This window comes from Dermacentor albipictus, chromosome 4 (genome assembly GCF_038994185.2).
Source record: "Dermacentor albipictus isolate Rhodes 1998 colony chromosome 4, USDA_Dalb.pri_finalv2, whole genome shotgun sequence".
NCBI classification, from domain to species: Eukaryota; Metazoa; Arthropoda; class Arachnida; order Ixodida; family Ixodidae; genus Dermacentor; species Dermacentor albipictus.
In genome coordinates, this window is record NC_091824.1 from 93,833,279 (window position 1) to 93,852,896 (window position 19,618).

The window sequence follows — 19,618 nt, forward strand, 5'->3', positions numbered from 1 at the left end:
ATCTATTGGGGTCTGTCCCTATCGCTTTGAGTATAAGCCTGCCCGCTCGCGTTTTCGTCAGTCTTTCCTGCTGCGCAATCTGTTGCGCTTCCGCCATCTCTTCTATCGTCTTGTGCATGCCTAGGTTCATGAGCTTCAGGTTCGAGGTGCTGATGGGTATACCTAGGGCAGCCTTCACTAACTTTCTGATCATAGTGTTTAGCTTGTTCAGCTTGGCCTGCGACCATTTAAATAGACCTGCCACGTAGGTGAAGTGACAGAGAATGAAGGCGTGCACTAGCCTTAGAGCGCTGTCCTCACCTAGGCCTCTGTGTCTGTACGTCCTCGGGGTTCCTCCCCGGGGACGTAGCCCCTGGGTCTTCGACCCCTGCGCCGATGTTTTAGGACCAAAAGCTCCGACTTTGCCACCGAACAGTTGAGTCCCATCACGCCTAGCTTGCTTTCCACGGCGTGTATGCTCTCATGCAGTCTGGTCTCCGTTTGGCCTACGTTACTGTTGGTGCTCCATATGGTTATGTCATCGGCATATATTGCAATGTGTATACCTTCTATACTCTCTAGTTTCCTCGCGACTCTGGTCATTGCTAGATTAAATAACATGGGCGAAAGTACGGCCCCTTGCGGTGTGCCCCTGTTTCCCAATTGGCTTAGACCGCGCCGACTTCGCGCGGCCAACGAAGTCAGCGCGGCCTGCGCGAATTGCGTGTGACGCAATCGACTGCTCTCACCCGGCTGAACAAGTCAGCGCGGCCTAGGCCAATTGTGCACGGTGCAACCGAACGCGCGTTCCAAACAACGATCCCTGATCACACCCTTGGTTCATTTATTGATTTGCAGAATTTTTTCCTGTGTCCTTTACATGATTTTATATGTTGAATTCTGGCTATATTGAACTATTTCGCGATCACTGCGCTGTTCAATATATTGAGGTTCGACTGTACCATGTCATAAAAGCATTTTATTCTGCTGGATATGCAAAATTTGGCAGGAAAGCAAGCGTTTTGTCTCCCAGATTTGACCTGGCTTTTGAAGACAATATTGATAAAAAAATAAAATTATAATTACTGTTATTTTTCAAATCTTAACAACGTGATACACCTGCTGGGAAAACATATAAATAAATAAATAAATAAAACTTACAATGACATGTCATTGAGGAAAAAATTGTGTTTTTATCCTGCAAAATGTTCAGTTTGGCCCGTGAAAGAGCTGAAATTAACCAATTTTGCCATTCCCCAATCCAAAATCGCTTATCCAGGCCATATTGCCAGGCCATATTGGTCCTATTTGACAGAGCATCCTTCCTGGCTTGCTTTCCTGCCAAATTTTGCATATTCAGTAAAATAAAATGCCTTTATCATATAGTAATTTGTTTTTTCCATTTTTCTAAAATAACTCTTTATGGTCATCAGCAATTTTCTGAGAGGTGTAGTTATTCTTCTATTCATTAGAGCATAACTTTCTTTTCACCTGATAACTAGTCTTTCAAGGAGTGCAGTAAGGCTATAGTACAATGTTACTTCACCACGAAACATTTTGAAATTTTGAAAGAAAGAAAAGAATTTTTATGCCAGTTACACTTTCGTACATCTATAGCTTTGGATAGAATAGAGGTAAACACATGAAACAATGCATATTGAGCTCCTTGAGTATATAGGAATACATTCACGTAATATTTAGCTCGCTTAACACACACACAAAAAAAAAATTCTTGCAAGTAATCACAAAAATTTAGAATAGAAAAAATTATCTAAAATATTTTTATTATATAGAGACAAACTAGCTGCACAATTGCACCTAGCACATTAAATTACCTATTACCTGTAAATTTCATTCCTGTAGTAGCAACAGCAATAAAGATTTTTCTTGAGGCCCAGGTGTTTCCTTAAATCATGGGTGATGATGTATAGTGTTTAGTGGTGCAAGGGCCAGGTAGTATGGCCATAGGGCACCAAAACTCATGGATCCAGCAGCTCAATAAGGTGTGATGCAATGCTAACGCATTTCTCTAGTATTTACAGCTAAATCGCCACTGAATTTTTTCGTTCAAAACAGGATCACATCAATGAGGTTCTACTGCATATACGAAGCATATACATTATGTGCTCTGAATGCAAGCATACCAGCAAAATGGCTCATATAAGCCCTGTTATAAGTGAACCTCTGTTCTGAATAATAATAATAATAATAATAATAATAATAATAATAATAATAATAATAATAATAATAATAATAATAAAGATTCCAACAAAAAAGCTGAATGCGTATTGTCAGCTCATAGGCATTTACAAGGCACACAAAACCTCCTAATGGAAGAGCACATAAAATACAGCGGCAGCCTTTATTTTCTGATTCAGCCATTTAGTATGTGCCGCTGTGGCACCAGGGACACAGAAGTTGTGACCACTGCAAGGCGTAAACATAACCACTGCATGAGATTACATGCTGCATAGCGTGAAAGTTGACACAATTATGCGCATCACTACTGGTTGTATAGCGATTATTTGCACGCTTCCCTGAAGCTTAGCTTCACAAGACTTCAACATGTGCATTATATCTGCATACTTTTTCTATCTATTTTATAAGCCTAGCTGGTACACTTACTCTCTTTGGGAGCAGGGGCCTCTTCCTTGGCTGGCGGTGGGGGTGATGGTGATGCTGGAGCTGGTGGCTCTTCATCACCCTCTTCAGGCGGCAGTGGGGTTTCCTCTTCACTGGCCTCCTTGTGGTTGTCCTCTTCCATGGCATCAGTGGGCTCAGCACCCTCCTCCCCTTCACTTTCAGAGCTGAATTTCTTGCGCTTTATCTTGCGGCCACTGCGACTGCGGCTTGGGGTAGCCTTGGCTGCAGAATCCTTAGACCGAGAGGCCTGGCAGAGAGAATGATCACTACATGAGAGACATAGTCTGCAGAACTAAGTGCTTAGAAATGCCATATAATCATGGCTACGAGTGTGCCATCATACCATCACTGCCATTCAACTCGAAAATTGCGAAAATGGACAACTAGAAGAATGTGCGTAATGAGTCCTTAACAACTATTCCCTAAGAAACATGTTGCAGAGCACCTCAAAGGGGCATGCTTATGAAGGATCGCAGAATATCTCACCCGTCTCTTGGGTGTTTCTTCTTCTCCAGCGTTCTGGTCGTCTGTGGAATCCTACAAGAAAGCAACAAACCCAAAAGAAGTTAACCGTGATGAAACTCTCAGGTTATGCTGAGAGTTTCCACAGTTAATCAAGGTACACTACGGTTATGAAACCTGTTCAGTGGGAAAGATGAAATTTATTCTGCTGGCTTCCATAATTGTACTGTGTACAATATTTTTCTTTAGTCATGCAAATATTAGGATGTCTAACCAAAGCAGGCCTGCCAACATCATACCAGCTTCCTGTCCCAAAGAGTCACGATTCTGTATTTTAGTGAAGCTAAAAAAATTCACCGAAGATTATGATACTCCTCAAGGCTACATTCATACTTGGTCTCAGAGCAGGTAAAAGGGGCAAAAACTTGAGAAAATCTGCGCACCTAGATGGCGAAACGGGCGAAAAACCAGGCAGCTTGCCCAATCAGTCTCGGACCAATCTTTTTCACCACGGCAAAGCGGAAAGCCATTCCGTTTCGCCGAAGGCTGTACTAGCATGCAAACATCCAGTCGTAAAATTTAACATCTTCCGTTGTTCACTGTCCATTTTTACAAAAAACAATTAGCTAAAAGTATCAAAACTATGTCTTCTTTCTCTTCCATGGTAGATGAAAGTAAAAGATGACACGAGCCACTATATGGACAAACACACACAGACTAGATAGATGTGGGTGAAAGCGGCAGTGGTTTCCGCTGCAGTAGTGAAACAAATGTGAGCATCTTGGACATGCGCAGGAAAGATTTTCTGCCCGCTCACCGCTTCCCAAGTGTGAACGTAGCCTAGTGGAATACTTAAGCACAGCTCTATACATGTTTTCATTTTGCAACATGTTGGCTGGTGCAATCACCTATGTAATTACGACAGGCCTCTGATGTGCGCTGCTCTGACGCCATCTCGTAGCAATTGTCGCTGCACTACGCTTCTCACGCTTTCACCATACCCTCCTCCACTTTCTGCCTCACGGTTCTGCTGCCCCCTCCTCTACGCTTTCCTCCTTGCATCTTTCATCCCTCGATGCGCTCCTCGTTCACTTTCATCTTTCATTGTGCTTGTTCAATCGGTTATGCCGAGCTATGACGTCGAGACACACCTACGCTCTCCGCAGGAACGGGTGCCTAAGAGCAGCACTCTAAAATATTATCGCCACAACAGCAAGGAGCTTACATATGTTTCCAACCAAAACCAGAGATTGCATTGCAAGCCTGTATTATAACAACAGGCTTGTCCGAAGCCCATTCAAATGCAAAGGAAGCTTTCTCTGTACAATAAAACTGTCTTTGTTCATGCCTCAGCACTTGTTATACTAAAGTTTACATAACAAGAGCATGTGAACCTAAGATTCTGACTGCACTGTGCCTCTGCTGATTCCTAGCAACTACATGCAATAAGGAAGGATATGGGACACGAATGAGGAGTACTGTCATGCAGTGTGGAATGCTCTGTCTTTACTTTTCAAGCTAAAGCTTTAGTTGCAAGTCAGCAGTTGGGCATTCACCCTTCTACATTATCTATATGTACTGCTCAGTTCTTTTTTACACATGCATTCCTTCAGGTCCCCTGAAGTTTGTTCACTTCAACTTCACTGCATCAGGGACTACTTATATTGATTGCAAGTTTCACCTGAGCAAGAACAAGGTAGTTAGATATTAAAACATTAGAACCTGAGCATTACCACCATCAAGCACATTCACAGGTGTGCAGTTGGCCACAGACTCAACTTATTTCTAGCTCACTGTTAAAGAAGGCAGAACAAATATAGCTTCTGCCTGCCCCAAGAACCAGAAAGTAGAGAACATCCTACCTTTGATGCTCTTTTGGTTCCCCTTTTCTTTACAGGCTGTGGCTCAGGCTTCTTCAAGAAAAAAAAAAAATGTTGAGACATAGAAACAGTCCTTATAACACAATGTTCAAGCATGCACACACACACACACACACAGACATAAAGAAAGAAAAAAAAAAGGAACCAAGGAAGGTCGTGTTCATTGCAGAGAATGCATATGTCAGCCTTTCTAGTAGGAAGAAAACGTGCAGTGTGCAAGAGACAAACATTACGGTTGAATTTGTCGAGATTCTTACAAATTGCAAAATTATATAAGGGCACGAGATACTGTATTACCAGTTTAGGAGGTTACGTTTGCATGCCTTACACTTTGTACAAACTTCCCAAATGTCGGAAAAACTCCGCAGCATGTGCAGAAGATGTGTTCTTTTGGATGTCTGTCAATACGTTCTTGCTAATACGATCCAAGGCTTTCTAATTTTTCTGCTATGGCTTTTAAATCTATTCACCGGAAAAGTGGCATTGTAACATTCACAAAAGCTTTCTAAAAACTTTGAGTAGGCCACATTTATGTCAGATGAGTCATATATACTGTCTCAGTGGAGGTTTTATACTAATGTTTAAAATTGAGAAAGCTCAGAATCGTTGACATCTCGAAAGGTGCGTGTAACAATATTGTTCTATGTTGTTAGACGTCAGAGAAATAAAGCAGAAAATTGGGATGTGATCGCTTATATCCAAAGTGATGAAACTGGAATCAGTATTAGTAGTTGTGCTTGTAATACAGACATCCAATAGGGAAACAGTATCAGCAATAACCCTTGTGGGCAATGTAATGTGATTAGCACATGCATATAAGGCTAACATGGTGCTAAAATTCATGGTGGTATGATGCCTTCACAGATGCAAGATGGATAGGAACAATGCAACTTTTTCATTGCAGGATGTCTGTATATCACAAAAACAATAATGTAAGAAAGTGATAGGTTGGATCGCATCAGAGTGTTCCTTGTATGCACTAGCACGCATACAGCGATGCCGAGTGATGCCTGGCATCTCAGTAGGCATGAACCTGCAAGGCTCAGCAGTGTTCTCCCACGCCGTGGAGACGACAATGTAGGCACACATTGATAAGAAACGAAGAGCAGCCATTATGAAAGGTGTACCAGGGAAGGTAGGGAGAGGAGGGGGGTGTGAATCAATCAGCATGCATAGCAGGCAGCAGCTGATTGTGCCTCACATTTTTTGATGGCTTTTCGTCAATGACCAATTCAGACTCCTCCTTCTCTTCTTCCTCCTCACTTTGCGGTGGTGATGCCTCCTTGGCCTCCTTTTTCCCAGAAGCTTTGCTGCCAGAGCCCTGATGGCGGGTGTACAGATGGGCATGGACAATGCATTGACGGCGAGTGCACTATTTCGTAACTCATCATGACTCCTTGCCATCTTGTAATTAACAAACAACATCATCATGACTTACCCTTATTACTTTCGAGCAGGGTCAAGCAAATTTCATGCATAACACCAGTTGTAATTACCCGAAAGGTGAGCTTGTGCACGTGGGATTTGTAACAAAGCACAGTTTTTTTTTTTTTTTTCAGAGATCCCTCTTCTGTGGAAACAATGCTTGGCTCTGCAAGGCCACTATTGGCAAATGCAGCTAAGACTTGATTTAGCTGTTTGTTTAGCAGAAACTGTACAGGATTGTCCCCTGTGGGAAAACATGTAAGCGTGCGACTGCGCTCCGTGATGTGCTACGGGCCGCTGCTGCCAGGAGAACTATACTTGCACAGGTGCTCTGAGAGTTAGAGGTAGTGCCTACGACGTGTCGTCTGCTACTCTGCCGGTGTGCGAAAGCCTCGTCTGATCGCGGCATCATACTTTTGCCTGCATCAACCTTCGTAAAGTGCTGAGTGTTTTATGGCACACGGCACGACAAACTGCTTCGAGTGGTAAACAACTAGTCCAAGAATAATTGTTTCTTGCAGAAGTGGTATTTGTTTCAATATCCGAAGGCATGCCTTATGGATGGTGTCCTATGTGCTACTCATCACAGTTTACCTAATGAACGCATAAAAAATATCAGCACTGCTCAATCCAACTTTTTTATCAGTAGTGCTACATGTCGAATAAGAAAAAACGATGCAACCAACAAAGATATTTCTGAGGCTAGTCAGTGCCACATGTATTGCGTTTTAACACTTACTTGCATTTTAACGTTAGGTCGGTTTAATGCTGAACGCAACTTAGTTTTTCGTTCGTTAGGACGGGGCAGCTGTATTGCTATGGCAGTGAATTATAGCGCGTTTATTTTTTGTGAGTTACAATAAATTAATTGGCTGAGAACATAGCGTATACTAAGGCAAGGAAGATAGTGAGAGAGACCAGACATGCAAGCAAAAGGAGCAACAAAAACGTTGCACGAAAGGTGCATGCTGTAATAAGTGTCTCAGCTTCTCCGACTTACGAAGAGCCGTAAACGTGGCCACGAAAAATACCATGAAGTCCCTCATAAACACACAACACGTAAAAAAATTCACCGACAATTACGATACTCCCTAATGCGAATTTTGAGAGCAGCTGTTTAGTTGTTTTGATTCAATATATATTGTGGCAAAGAATTTGATTGTGAACAACAGGGCCCTCTCGGCGGCAGCGCGGAGCCTCTGCTCGGCAGCTAATTTAGCAGCAGCAGTGGAGAAACCTTTCCACCGGTTGCGTCGCTCATTGTTCAGAAAGAAACCATGAACATGGGAACACATGGCGCATATGGAGTGCATTCTCCAGCGGTGCGGCGCAGGTGAAGTCGTGCATATACAGTGGGTCCGAAGGCTACGCCAACGCTTTATTTCCATAGCACTCGCCGCATGCCTGGTCACCGCCATTGAGCATGCCTCGTGTAGAACTCCACTTTTCTCCTCACTCTTTTGCCATACTCTCTCCTTTTGCTCTCTTCACTCTTGCCCTCTTTGATCCTCCCACGGCACTCCGCATTCACTCAGTTACGAGGGATGTCGAGGCATGCTGACGCTCAACATAGGAACGGGCACCCAAGAGCTGCACTCTAAAAGTAGGCAATCTGCGAGCACTTCCTTTACTCTTCTGAGCACTTTGTTCTGTGATGGCCGATGAGAGCAAGTGCTTTACGTACGTTGATAAGAAAGATTTTCCACCGAGCAATCTGCACCGTTAGCAAGCAAATTTATGATTCCAACATGTTTCACGTGTGCCGGCACCGCGGCAGACAACACGTGGTAGGCTCCGCCTCTGGTTTCCAATGCACTTGTGCAAGCAGTTCATTCAGCAGTCGCATGCGTTTCCCCTAAAAGCAGATCAATCCTGGAAATCAAGATGGCACACTAATCCCTAAAATGATGCTTTCAGAAATAGAGAACCCAATCTCAGTGGATGCTACTCACTTTACACATGAGAACATACCAACCCAGCAAGGACCTCTAGGCCAATGTAGCTATAGCAGATGTGAGCTGCCTAGTCACTTGCTTTCCATAACTCTATACCTTTAATATAATACACAAATTAGGCAACTAACTGCATATATGCATATATGTGTGCTTAACCCTTGAATGAATAACAAGTCCAAATCGTACTTGTCCGGGTCACAGCCTGTGGGGATTGAAGTATGCCCCGGTGCCTTTGTGCAGGCATTCACCTGTTCTGTCATCCCTACGCCTCTCCTTTCCACTCACAGTGGTTTGCGATGGGGCGCTTGCGGCGGCGGCAGCTGTCCGCTGAGCTGGGTATCTACACGCTTTCCTCTCGTCCGCCTGCCCCTTTGTGCCTCGGATTTGAGCTCGCATATTGTACCTTTGCCCATATGACGAGCCCGTACCTTGTGTTGATCCTTTCTGGATGCTAAGCCGAAGAGCAGTGACTAGTGATTGTGCATGTCGTACTGTGCAGAGCCACACTTATTGGAGGCCCAAGCTGAACGAGATTGTAGGAGCTCCCGTGAGTGGGCCCAATGGTTATCGCGATAGCAAGCAGTATAGCTGTGGGGACTTTTCCTAGCGGCATGTCACGGGGAGCCATAGCTCTCGAAGCAACGTGATAGTGGCACCCCTATTTGTATTTTCGCCCTTGGCATGGGTTCCCTTTAATTCCTGCACTAGCTCGACACCAGGCGTTTGTACAGTGTGTTAGGTGCTGCCAGAGACAATAAACGGTTCTCGCTAACTCATGGCAATACTGTATTCTCTAGCCTGTGTAGCACTCGGCAGCCCCCTTTTGCAGCCTGAGTGCGCACGCAGCAGCACGCTAGGTACGCGAGGCGATTGCTGACATGGCCCTGTGGCTCACTAAGCTCGAAAAAGCGGCAGTCGGTACTCCTGTGAGACACCAGACCCCCACAAGCTTCTGCTTTGCCTGTCAGAGATGAGATGGACTCACTAACTCAGTTTGTTTCATGCATTTGAGTTTCAGCACTTGAACATACTCTTCAATGCTTTTAGTTCATTTCATAATCATATGTTCAGATACTTACCCTCAAACTAACACGTGTGTTGAGGGCACGGAGTAAGACATTTAGGAGGTGAAACTCCCGTCAGCGCGAGCGACCAGATGAAGTCACAATTGTTGTATGCGCCGACGGGGCCGTATACAGCGGCGGCGCCATGCGGCACGTCGTTGAATCCGCAGCGGAGGGGAGAAAAAAAAAAAAAAAAAGCAGCACCCGGGCAGGCGGCTCCGGATAGCTCCGACGCGCTCTCAACGGCGGTAATTTCTTTCCAGGCCGCCAGCACGATAACAGCTCCGCGGGCTTGTGACCTTTTCTGGTCGCCGCAAACAGCGGAGTTTCCACTCCTAAATGTTTTTTGCTCGGTGGCTGAGGGAAAGCTTTTTTTTTTTCAGAGCAAATATGATATATTCCACATGTAATATTTTTCAAATTCTGATATAATGCACTATTAGGTACAAAGCATAAGCTTGAGTGTCACGCTCAACAATGCCTTAACACAGCTGTAATAACAATAAGTAACAACTGTATTGCTGTCTTAACATTACTATAATGACAGGTTTGGTCTACATAAAATAAAACAAGGATTATCAGAACAGTTTGACTGACACTTACCCCTAATCCAGGTGGTGTAACATTGGGATTGTTCTCTATTTCCCAGAGGCCCTCATTGAAAAACTTCCTTTTCTGTTGTTGGCCGTACTTGTCCTTGAAATCCTTGTAGGAAAACAAGTCTTTCGGTGCCAGAGTTGCCCTAGGACATTACCAAATATGATCAAGTGAGTAACCAATGTAAAGTCACGCAAAAAACTGAAGGAAGGAGCACCTTATCATAGAAGCCATTACCACTTGCATAACATCTTGCAGCTTTCAGACAATGCAAGAATAGGAATGACAAAAACAGTTTCACCTCAATTAAGGGTAAATTCACTTGTTCAAGCACCGAAGTATAACCAAAATATGAAATTCCAGTTGATACACTTGTCATTCCATGTAGTAAACTTTGAAGGGAATCTATGCACTCATAATGCAATACACATGAGCACCAGATGTTCATTTTAAATGATTTAGCCAATGTGTACAATATTACAAGCTGCCATCACATATAGGGCTAGCCTGTAGTTAAGTACACACGATACTTAAATACCTCCTATTCATAGCTTAGGCTTCATGTGCTTGTAACTATATATTGCTACTCGAACTGTGCCTTCAAAAGGGCCAATGTGTTCCTGCAGTAAGTAAGGTGATGGGTGATGGCAGCCCCACTGAACCATAGAATATATTGCCGAGTAATTGCTTTCTGTGCTAGCACGGCAGTGTGTTACAGTACAACTTTCGGCATGCATAGTTTCAATGGTGGTTTCCCAGAACTTTCTGTTGACAAAGCACATGAACAAGCACGTGAAGCAAGATGTATGTGGCCACATGGCATGCTTATACAGGGAAGAGGGCTCAGTGAATGCTTTGAGGACATTTGTTGCCATGTATGAGCCCAGTAAACGTCAACAATTGTCAGAAGCTATCGCATCCCAACCGTGATCCTTATCACTGGCTCGGTCGGCTGCCTCTTGTTACTTTAGGCATGAGATGGTGCCCATTTTAAATTCAGCTTGTTAAAACAGGCTGCCCATAATGCCTCTGTAGGTGTGTCTACATTAAAAGGACACTATAGAGCAATGCTAAATCATGTTAGGGTATTTTTCAAGGTCTATTTTCATTCAATTCACAGAAAAAGATTACAAGAGCTTATTAAGGCTAATCTTCCCTCCCCTTGAATTTGGCAAGAGACTTATGCACTGGAACATCAATAGGACATGTTGGGTTTTCAAGTATCTTATGCTTGGCCCATTTTGGCGAAAGGTTCTCATAGGTTTTGTAGGGTGATTGTTGGGTGGTCTAATTTCCATGAGAGATCGAAACAGGTGATAGATTTTACATTTTTTATTTTTCTGATAATCTTGCACATTACCCACAAGTGGCTGAATTGTCCTAAACTGCTACTTGTTTTTAAAGAAAGCTATTTGTAAAAGGGAGAACAATAGTCAAAGGTGGTAGGCTGGATCGCAACTATTTTACAAAATGCGCTTTTTGTTAATTCACAATGCCACGCGAGCGTAATATAACAAATATCTTTATTTCCAGTGCAAATAGAAGCAAAAAGTAAGTAACTCACAGTATTTTCTGGATTTGCAAACGAAGCAAAATTTTTAAAGGCATTCTCGAAAGCGCTACATTTTTTAAACAAGCATGCTCATCTTTGCCACTCTGTTCCTACTTTTCTGTACATACCAGCTTGTTGGGATTTACAGCAGCTATGGGCCTTCAGGTGGATAACGAATTTGTGCATTTTTATTTTTCTACAAATTTTTAAAATAATAATGTTTTTTACTCAATATATCAAGATTTGCAAAATGTCTATATATATATTTAAAAAAAAGGACCCTCGCAGTCTCATTCAAGGTCAGCCAAATTGTTTTCCGAGAATTGCGGAATAATGTTATGAAAAACATGTTGTATTATTGTTCTTTTTTTATTGGAAGAAAGTTATGGTTAAATTAGCATAAATAATTCAGTGAGAGTGAAAATAGGGTGGGGGACAGGATGGAACTTTGCGGTACCCCTGCACTAATATATTGGGTCTGTGTTGAGACTTTGTTGGACCGTACGATTAGTTAGGAAGTCCCTGATGTAGTGATAGAGGAGTTGTCCTGGTTAGATGTTGGGAAGACGTTACATTACGGCCTTGCAAGAAATATAGAAGGCACCCTTAATCTCGAGCCCAACTATGACTCGTAGCTGACTACTGCTTTTGTGTGTATAATTGTCAGTAAGGTCCAGCATGGTGTCCTGAGCTGACATAAGTTTGTGAAAACTGATCACTCTGGCGTCCACCTCAGCGTTGGACTCTTGGACCCAGTGTAACCTCTCAAGAGCCATCTTTTCCATGGTTTTGCCGGGCATGAGGTGAGGGAAATGGGACATAATTTCGAGGTGGAAATTGAGGGCTTCCCAGGCTTCAGTACTAGTTTTACTTCCTCCTCCTTCCACACCGAGGGGATCATGCCATGCTGCCGTGCTTCGTTTATAACGACCGATAAATATTGGTATTCGTCTGGCAGATTGCATAACATCTTATTTCTTATGCCATCCCCCCCTGGGAGCAGTATTACTTTTACTGAGGGCGGCTTTTAACTCGCCCGTGGTGGACGGTTGGTCCACTTCCATGAATGATTGGGTATCCAGCTCAGGGAGCTGCTGGTGCGGTGGTTGACATGTGGTTGTAGCCAAGAAGTGATCTGCAATGCGTTCAGCAAGATTACTCGCTGAGATGTCGTTTTTTACTTGGAGTGCTTCGAGGTGATCCCTCATTCTTGGCTGACCTAGGAGGCTGCAAAAGAGTGCCCACGCTCTGCTTGTATGCATGCTGTTCCTCCCAGTCTCACAAATCTGCATCCAATTATTCGCAGCGAGACAGTGAGCATATTCCAGTGCCTCTTTAGTAGCGTTGCCCAACCTTTCTTTGAAACGCTCGCTTTCTTGTTCCCTTTCCTGGATCGGACTAGTTTGTGGCACCTATCCCAAAGAGCGATGAGATGTCGATCCCCCTGTGGGTGGACTTCTGCTCATTGCAACACCTTCATGGTTTCTTTATGTGTTTGCTTGAAGATTAGTTTCCATTATTGCAGAGAGTTGATGTCAATGTCTACAAGTATTTGTCTAAATTCATACAAGTTCGTGAAGTAAGTTGGGGTGCAATGAGCCTTTGTACTAGGATGGGGGATGAGAACCATGACCTATATGTAACAGTAATTTCTGAGTGTTTCACCTGTGTTGCACCACATCCCTTCTCTTCATGTGCCGTCCAAAACAAGGTCCCGATTGGTGTCACATTCCCTCCGATACTCTATGCATGCCCACACTGTCGTGTCAATTGGCAGGGAAAGGTGTGCTTCATGGGCTAATTGCAGGAGCTCTACTATCCAGAGCGCCATTACTATAGCCAGATACCAGATAGCGCCTTGTTTGCGAATGGAGGTTAAAAGTTGCTTCCCCTGTTGGCCGCTAGACCTTGCTCTTATAGTGTGGCAGGTGTCAATGAAAGCGATATCATAAGTCTTCTGGAAATGACAGCACAGGAGAACGCTCCCCTCGCCTTGATTATTAATATGACTCATATCTTCTTGCATGACCATGTGGGTATTTGTGATGACTGTCACTGCCATACCTGGAGGGGCAGGTGGTCTTTTTGAAGATGGGTGAACTGCACACAGTATGCTACTGTTACAATAGGCAGTATATCCGGGCAATGTGTTAAAGGGATTCATGTTTCCTGCAACACTACGACATCTGGTCTTTGAGCTGCCTGAGTGACATAGTGCAAGAGCATACTTTTCTTGCAGCACATACCTCTGCAGTTTCCCTGTCATATAGTGAATCTTCTTCAGAGCTTGGGGCAGTAGTGCTGTGGGTAGTGGTTGTTGAATTTCTTGTTTTACTCACCATGTTAATGGCCGGTTGCGCTTTTTGAAGGTTTCGTGTCATTTTGAAATAAATGTGACATGACCTTAAAAATTCGCAACTGCAACTTAAGCCTAACAGATACACTCACTCAATTTATGAAAAATTACACGAGCTCCTTGCATATTGAACCTATCAGATAATTTGAAGTGCCAAGCTAATTTTTGAAGGCAGTAAATGTAATTTTGCAAAATGTCCAGTTTTGCACATGAGTGCATAAATTCCACGCATTCAGGGCATACCAATGTGCGACAGTGTCAAAACTTGTAAAAGAACAGAGGGGCCCGGCTCTCGTAAGTCGCAACCAAACGTTCAGCATAAAAACTTACGTTTCATATGTGCCATAGAAGAGTACCGAGTACTTCTGGCTCTTGGGCTTTGATTTATCTCCGATACAATCTTCAACCTAAGCAAAATAATAGAAAGGAATTACAATCATGCTTTCATTAAGTGACAGAATTTTCTCCTACTTTATTTTAGACACTAGAGTGGTCAGAGGCAAGTGGAACAATAATACTGCCTTTTGATTGCGAGAACAACACTCAAAAACCTTTCCTTACATGTTATTCTGTTGCAGTAGCATGGACAATTGGTCTAGTCAGCAAATACTGGGGAACACAGCACTGGGGCAACAAGACGAATGGTTTATGCTCATTTATTTCTGTCCTTATATTTTTATAGCCTATCATTCCAACACTTCGTTCACCCAGTTATGCTGTTCATGCCTGCGTTTATTTTCCCCTTCTTATCTAGGTACTATTCTGCAACCAGTAAAGGAAGGTGGCAAAAGGACGACAAAACAGAAACTTGAAATGAACTACTGGGGCTCGTCCCTTATTAAAACAAGATGCAAAACTTCTCTGATGCAGAAATGGCTGGATGCCAGAGACGAGATCCACAAAAGGAAGAGAGCTGTCTTGCTTAGCCTGGCAATACTTTATCATCAAGCAATGGGAATGAATACAAAGCAAAATGTTGCACACTTGCTGAAAGCTGGCAACATAACTGAGCTCGCATTTATAAGCTCCGAGGCATTGCATTTGATCACAAGAAGCATTTATGTCACCCCATTGGAAAACCAGGCAGGGGATATTGTAGAGTGGCAGAAGCAACACAGTGCACTTTCAAGCATTAAATGAGGGCACGTCAAGCATGAAGGCTTACTCTAATAATGCATTGTTGAAGCAATATCTAAATCCAACGCGTCTTGGCCGTCCCATACTACAGCATGCAGGTCACAAATGGTTTTATCAGTTGAATGCATTCGTATGCAACAAAAGTGAACACAAGGCCTCTTAAAATGCGTACTTTGGATGTAGAATATCACAATAATACACTAGACAGCCAGCAACATTTTCGAACACTGATAGAGGCTCCCAAGGGACTCGGGTAAATCATTCAGTTGGGATTGCTTTTAGCTTCGAAATCGCATGGCGAAGGCGAGCACTGAGGTATGAACCAAGATGAGTCGTTTCAAAGTGGCTGCCGTCTTTCGAGAGAAAGTTTACGGCCCTACGCGGCCATACGAAGTGTATTGCACGAACAAATAATGCAACGTGCAGCAACGACACGATCACAACTTTCGCGATTGCAAATGCCATTTGAAGCCAGGTTACGATCTGGTGTGGGCTCTGTTAAGCCCTTACTGTGAGGCCGGTACTGTTGTAGCGAACGTATTCATTGGCAATTTCCTGCAACCAACAAACGCGGAGCAATCGCGTGCGAAATCGAACCGGTAAAATTGGCTCTTCAACCATTGTGGCCGCGCTCCACTCGGAAACCTCGCTTGCCCGATACGCAAGAGTGTAATAAAAATGACAACTATTTGCGCAGATTTACTGTCGAGAAATCACAAACCCACTTACCCTAGCAGGCCACGGCGGGTACCCGCGCACCTTGGCAAACACGCGATCTCCAACGTTGAACGACTGTTTCGCAGACATTGCGGCAAAGGAACGTCTCACCGCCTCGACGAGCGTGTCCTCAAGAACGATCAATAACAATCTTGCGTAAAGACTAGTCGCTACTCAGGGCTCGTGCTTCGCACAAGTATGTAACTACACAGCGCGGCACTACCAGAACCGAGAGTGCGCGTAGTGCGCGGCTTTCGGCAACAGCGACGACTCGTAGGCCTAAGCCCGCTAAAAACTGGCGAGCAACCGTGCAACTGACAATTGCTTGAAAGGGGAGGGGGGGAGGCGACAAAAAGCCGGTGGCACATAATTTAAATTCGAAAATACAACCTTGACTGGCACGCCGCAAACAAAATTTGTCGCTTTTTCGTTCTTTTTTTCTTTTTTGAAGTCAACTTTTCCGGTTGTTTTTATGCGGCGCTCGAGTGCGCCGAGGAAGAACGCGCCGCGCACGGCGTGCGCGCGCCATTACAGTTTCCCATGACGTAGCTTCGCAAATACATCCAATTGCACCTGCTTATTCTTTTATCGCACGTATGAATATATTTTGCCGGCACATGTACACAAAGCGAACGTAATGTTTGGCCGGACAGTGCTTAGTGCGCGCGGCTTCGCGTTCATGCACGTGTCGCGTTTTGCAAATTGCATACAGCGCAAAGCTTACCGCGGGACAAGCTGCGCCGAGGGTCGTCCGAACTCGAAGGAATTTATGGCTTTTCTACCGTGCGTTTATGCGCATCGCTTTTCAGTGAAGAACAAGACACAGCTGACGTGATGAAATGTTATATTTATAGCTTCTTTCAAATTGAAAGTGACAATATAAATACTTTGTACACCATCCGTATTAAACAGTCACTTTCTATGGCTTGTTTATTTCAACACTGCAAAGAAACATTTCAATTGTCTTGAGGATCCAATGAGAAATTTACAAACATCCAACAGCATGTGAGCACCGTTGGTGTGATGAACATTGCAAGCCAGCTTGCAAGAGAAAGCCGAAGCGGCATAAAGAAAATGGCCACCCTCCCCTTCCACCTGCAAGGTGGCTTGCTTAGTGCGCAAGCATGATAATACACAGCTTCTTCAGGATGGTTTCTTGCTGGCGTTTTACAGCTTCTGTACACACACACCCCAAGGTCGCTGCATCAAATCCCCAATCCCCACCCACTGTACACTTTCTGCACCGGGCAGCCTTCACGAGCGGACTGAAGATGAAGTCCGGAAGCGTCGGAACGGGCGGTAGGGCGGCCTTGAGCAGTCCGGAAGTTGAATGCAGTTTGTTGTACATTCATAGCCGAGACCCAGCAGCCAGTCCTCACATAACCTGTCCTGCTCGCTGTCCACATTCTTGTCCAGCCAGCCCTGGTGCCACTTGCTGAAGCTGTGATGCATCCGCTGAGACACTTTCCGATGAGACTGCAGAAGCAAAGCACAAAGGCTCATCAATGATGCCTGGTTTAGGACGTGCCGTAGTAGGCTTATGTGCGAGAACCAGAGCCCTGTGGTTTTCACCACAGGCCCTGGAATTATTTTCTTTAACCCCTTCCTGTGTTGCTAGTTTTAGAAGCACCAGTTTTGTGGACGAATTATCATTGCAGCCAATGCAACTGCCTTTAAGAGATAAGGTGAATTTTACTGTAATTTAGCACCTAATATGTGGCTTATAATTTAGTAACTGAAAGGCGTTGTATTGTAAAGGAGCAAGGAAGCTTTTGAAGCAAATTTCATGTTCTCTGAACAGTTGTCGTTGGGTGCACATCAATGAAGATGGATGCTCAGTAGCTCTTTCTCCAAACTTCGTCACTCACTTATATCTACAATTTATCCAAACCTTTTCCACAGTAAGTGCATTCAAGGCGATTTAAAAATTACACTCCTCCTTTTCACTTAGTGACTTCACAGGAGTGCTTTCCCTAGGGCTACTATGACATCAGGAAAATGTAACAGCAAGCATGCTGTTCCAATTTTTTTTGGCGTTACACTTCTTGTTGCTTCAACACCGCCAGAATAAGGATGCACCAGAGAAAAAAACATTTTGCAAAGATTCTCAGCTGACACGACTATCACAATGCATGTGGGGCTTCCATAGAAGTGGTAGGGAATACATCCATGTCCTCTCAGTTCAATTACAATACAGGGTCCAAAATATCTGAAAATAGCCATGGCATCCAAATCTATGCTATTAACACAATGCAGCAGGCTAATCTGTGCACCTGTTCAGAATGCACATTGGGAATAACTCAGGGGAGGTGAGAGACAAGGAACAAGCACTGAGCTTCAACGCTTTTAGGTACCAGAAAGCTAGTGGCAGACATCGCCAAAACTGCACAATAAATTTTGCACCTAACATACAGCAGCACTAGATACTGTGACCACTTCAACCCAGTGTTTTTTCGTTTTGCTGTTGATGCAGACAAAGCGCACTGCCAATTTAGTCTCGACGGCACATACAGAAGCCAAGTGGTCCACCCGGGCAGCCTCCTTATTTATAAACTACATTCTGATCATACATATTGTGCCGTCCTCAGTAAGGCAACACATTCATAATTTGTTCTGCTCCATTTATAGAAACATTGCTGTTGCCCTGACAAAGGCAAGCCCTCTCGTTGAAAAGGTAGCTCCAGGCTAAGGCTTCCCGCTTTTGCATGCTCTCATGTCTCCATGTCCCTAATGCTCCATTTGTGCATTGAATAGATCATGCTTCATAATGTGCAGTTTGCTAATCCTGTGAACGCTAGAATGATTAATTAGAAACTGCTTGAAAAGTCAATTTAACTCACTTCTAGTACTATTAACCCTTTGATGACAGTACATATAAATACCATAAAACAATGTTTTCTGGTAAAGCGCTGAGAACAAGCATGATCAACAAGAAAAACTATTTTGTGGAAGCTTTCTCAGGCATAAAACTAAGTGGGCTTCCCCCAAAGCCACCTATGGCTTCGTTTAGAATTTGTACAGATAGCTTTTGCCCTATGTGAACCATAGGAGTACATTTCATTTGCTTTACATCACGCGCGAGGCACCATTGCAGCCAGGGATCTTCCATCATTTCATCTCTGACCCGGCTATCAAAAGAAAGCGAGCCACTTGTCAAACACTTCATCACGTGCTCCTGCTCTAAATCGAGATGACGCTTGCTACCCGTTATTCAGTGTTGGCCAAAGACATTTAGCCAGAAACTTCATACCCAATACTGAAGTCCAGCAAACAAAATTTTTTTTTTATATGTTGCTTGGAGGCAACACTAGTCAACAAAGAGTTAATTTGGCCTCAAAATGAACATTTGAACAGTCCTAATAATTAATCTTTGGCAGAGCTAGATACCTCTCAAGAGGCAGGTGACCTCATAAACACCATAAAAAGACTAGAGGCTATATGCAAATCACAGAATTGTTAGTCTACAGGATTCATCTAGTCATTTATTTCCAAGTCTGCACTCCTTACCTGCTGTGCCCGACGCAATGCCCGCCGGTTGTAGATGTAACTTGAGCTGTTGACAACAAACACCATCTTGTACGAATTGAGGTTAAACTTGCACTGACTGTCCTCCACCAAGTCTGTTTTGCCTGCACCAGCAGACACTGATGACCCCAATGCAGCACCACCTACAGCCGCAGCGAAGGGCACCTCATCATTGGTGCTCTCATCGTTGGTGCAAGGACTCTTATTGCAGGTGCCATTATTGTTGCTGTTGCCATTAGTGCTAGAAGCCAACTTCTTGGCTTCACTCTCTTGTTTTTTCACTTGCTGCCGGCGGGCTCGTACATTGCTGAAGAAAAAGGGCAGAG

General features: G+C 43.9%; 2 protein-coding genes across 8 annotated transcripts in view; both read right to left on the reverse strand.

The window, feature by feature from the left end:
* LOC135920005 (PC4 and SFRS1-interacting protein-like) overlaps positions 1 to 16,198 on the reverse strand; it is a 74,945-nt gene extending 58,747 nt beyond the window's left edge. The window contains exons 1-7 of one of the 3 annotated variants that reach the window (XM_065454068.1): positions 15,780 to 16,192; positions 14,244 to 14,320; positions 10,012 to 10,150; positions 6,166 to 6,285; positions 4,947 to 4,997; positions 3,109 to 3,159; positions 2,605 to 2,869 (exon numbers count right to left, since the gene is read on the reverse strand). In XM_065454068.1, coding sequence (XP_065310140.1) covers positions 2,605 to 2,869; positions 3,109 to 3,159; positions 4,947 to 4,997; positions 6,166 to 6,285; positions 10,012 to 10,150; positions 14,244 to 14,320; positions 15,780 to 15,857 — 781 coding nt within the window. In that variant the 5' untranslated portion in view covers positions 15,858 to 16,192. Of the gene's footprint in view, positions 1 to 2,604; positions 2,870 to 3,108; positions 3,160 to 4,946; positions 4,998 to 6,165; positions 6,286 to 10,011; positions 10,151 to 14,243; positions 14,321 to 15,779 lie in introns of all 3 variants that reach the window. The other 2 variants (XM_065454070.1, XM_065454069.1) reach the window with 2 other exon arrangements.
* Positions 16,199 to 16,594: 396 nt separating this feature from the next.
* Sin3A (SIN3 transcription regulator family member A) overlaps positions 16,595 to 19,618 on the reverse strand; it is a 60,075-nt gene continuing 57,051 nt past the window's right edge. For 4 of the 5 annotated variants that reach the window (XM_065454064.1, XM_065454065.1, XM_065454063.1 and 1 more), the window contains 2 exons: positions 19,275 to 19,599; positions 16,595 to 17,243 (listed from right to left, as the gene is read on the reverse strand). In XM_065454064.1, the coding sequence (XP_065310136.1) occupies positions 17,022 to 17,243; positions 19,275 to 19,599 (547 nt within the window). In that variant the 3' untranslated portion in view covers positions 16,595 to 17,021. Of the gene's footprint in view, positions 17,244 to 19,274; positions 19,600 to 19,618 lie in introns of those variants that run through there. The other variant, XM_065454066.1, reaches the window with a different exon arrangement.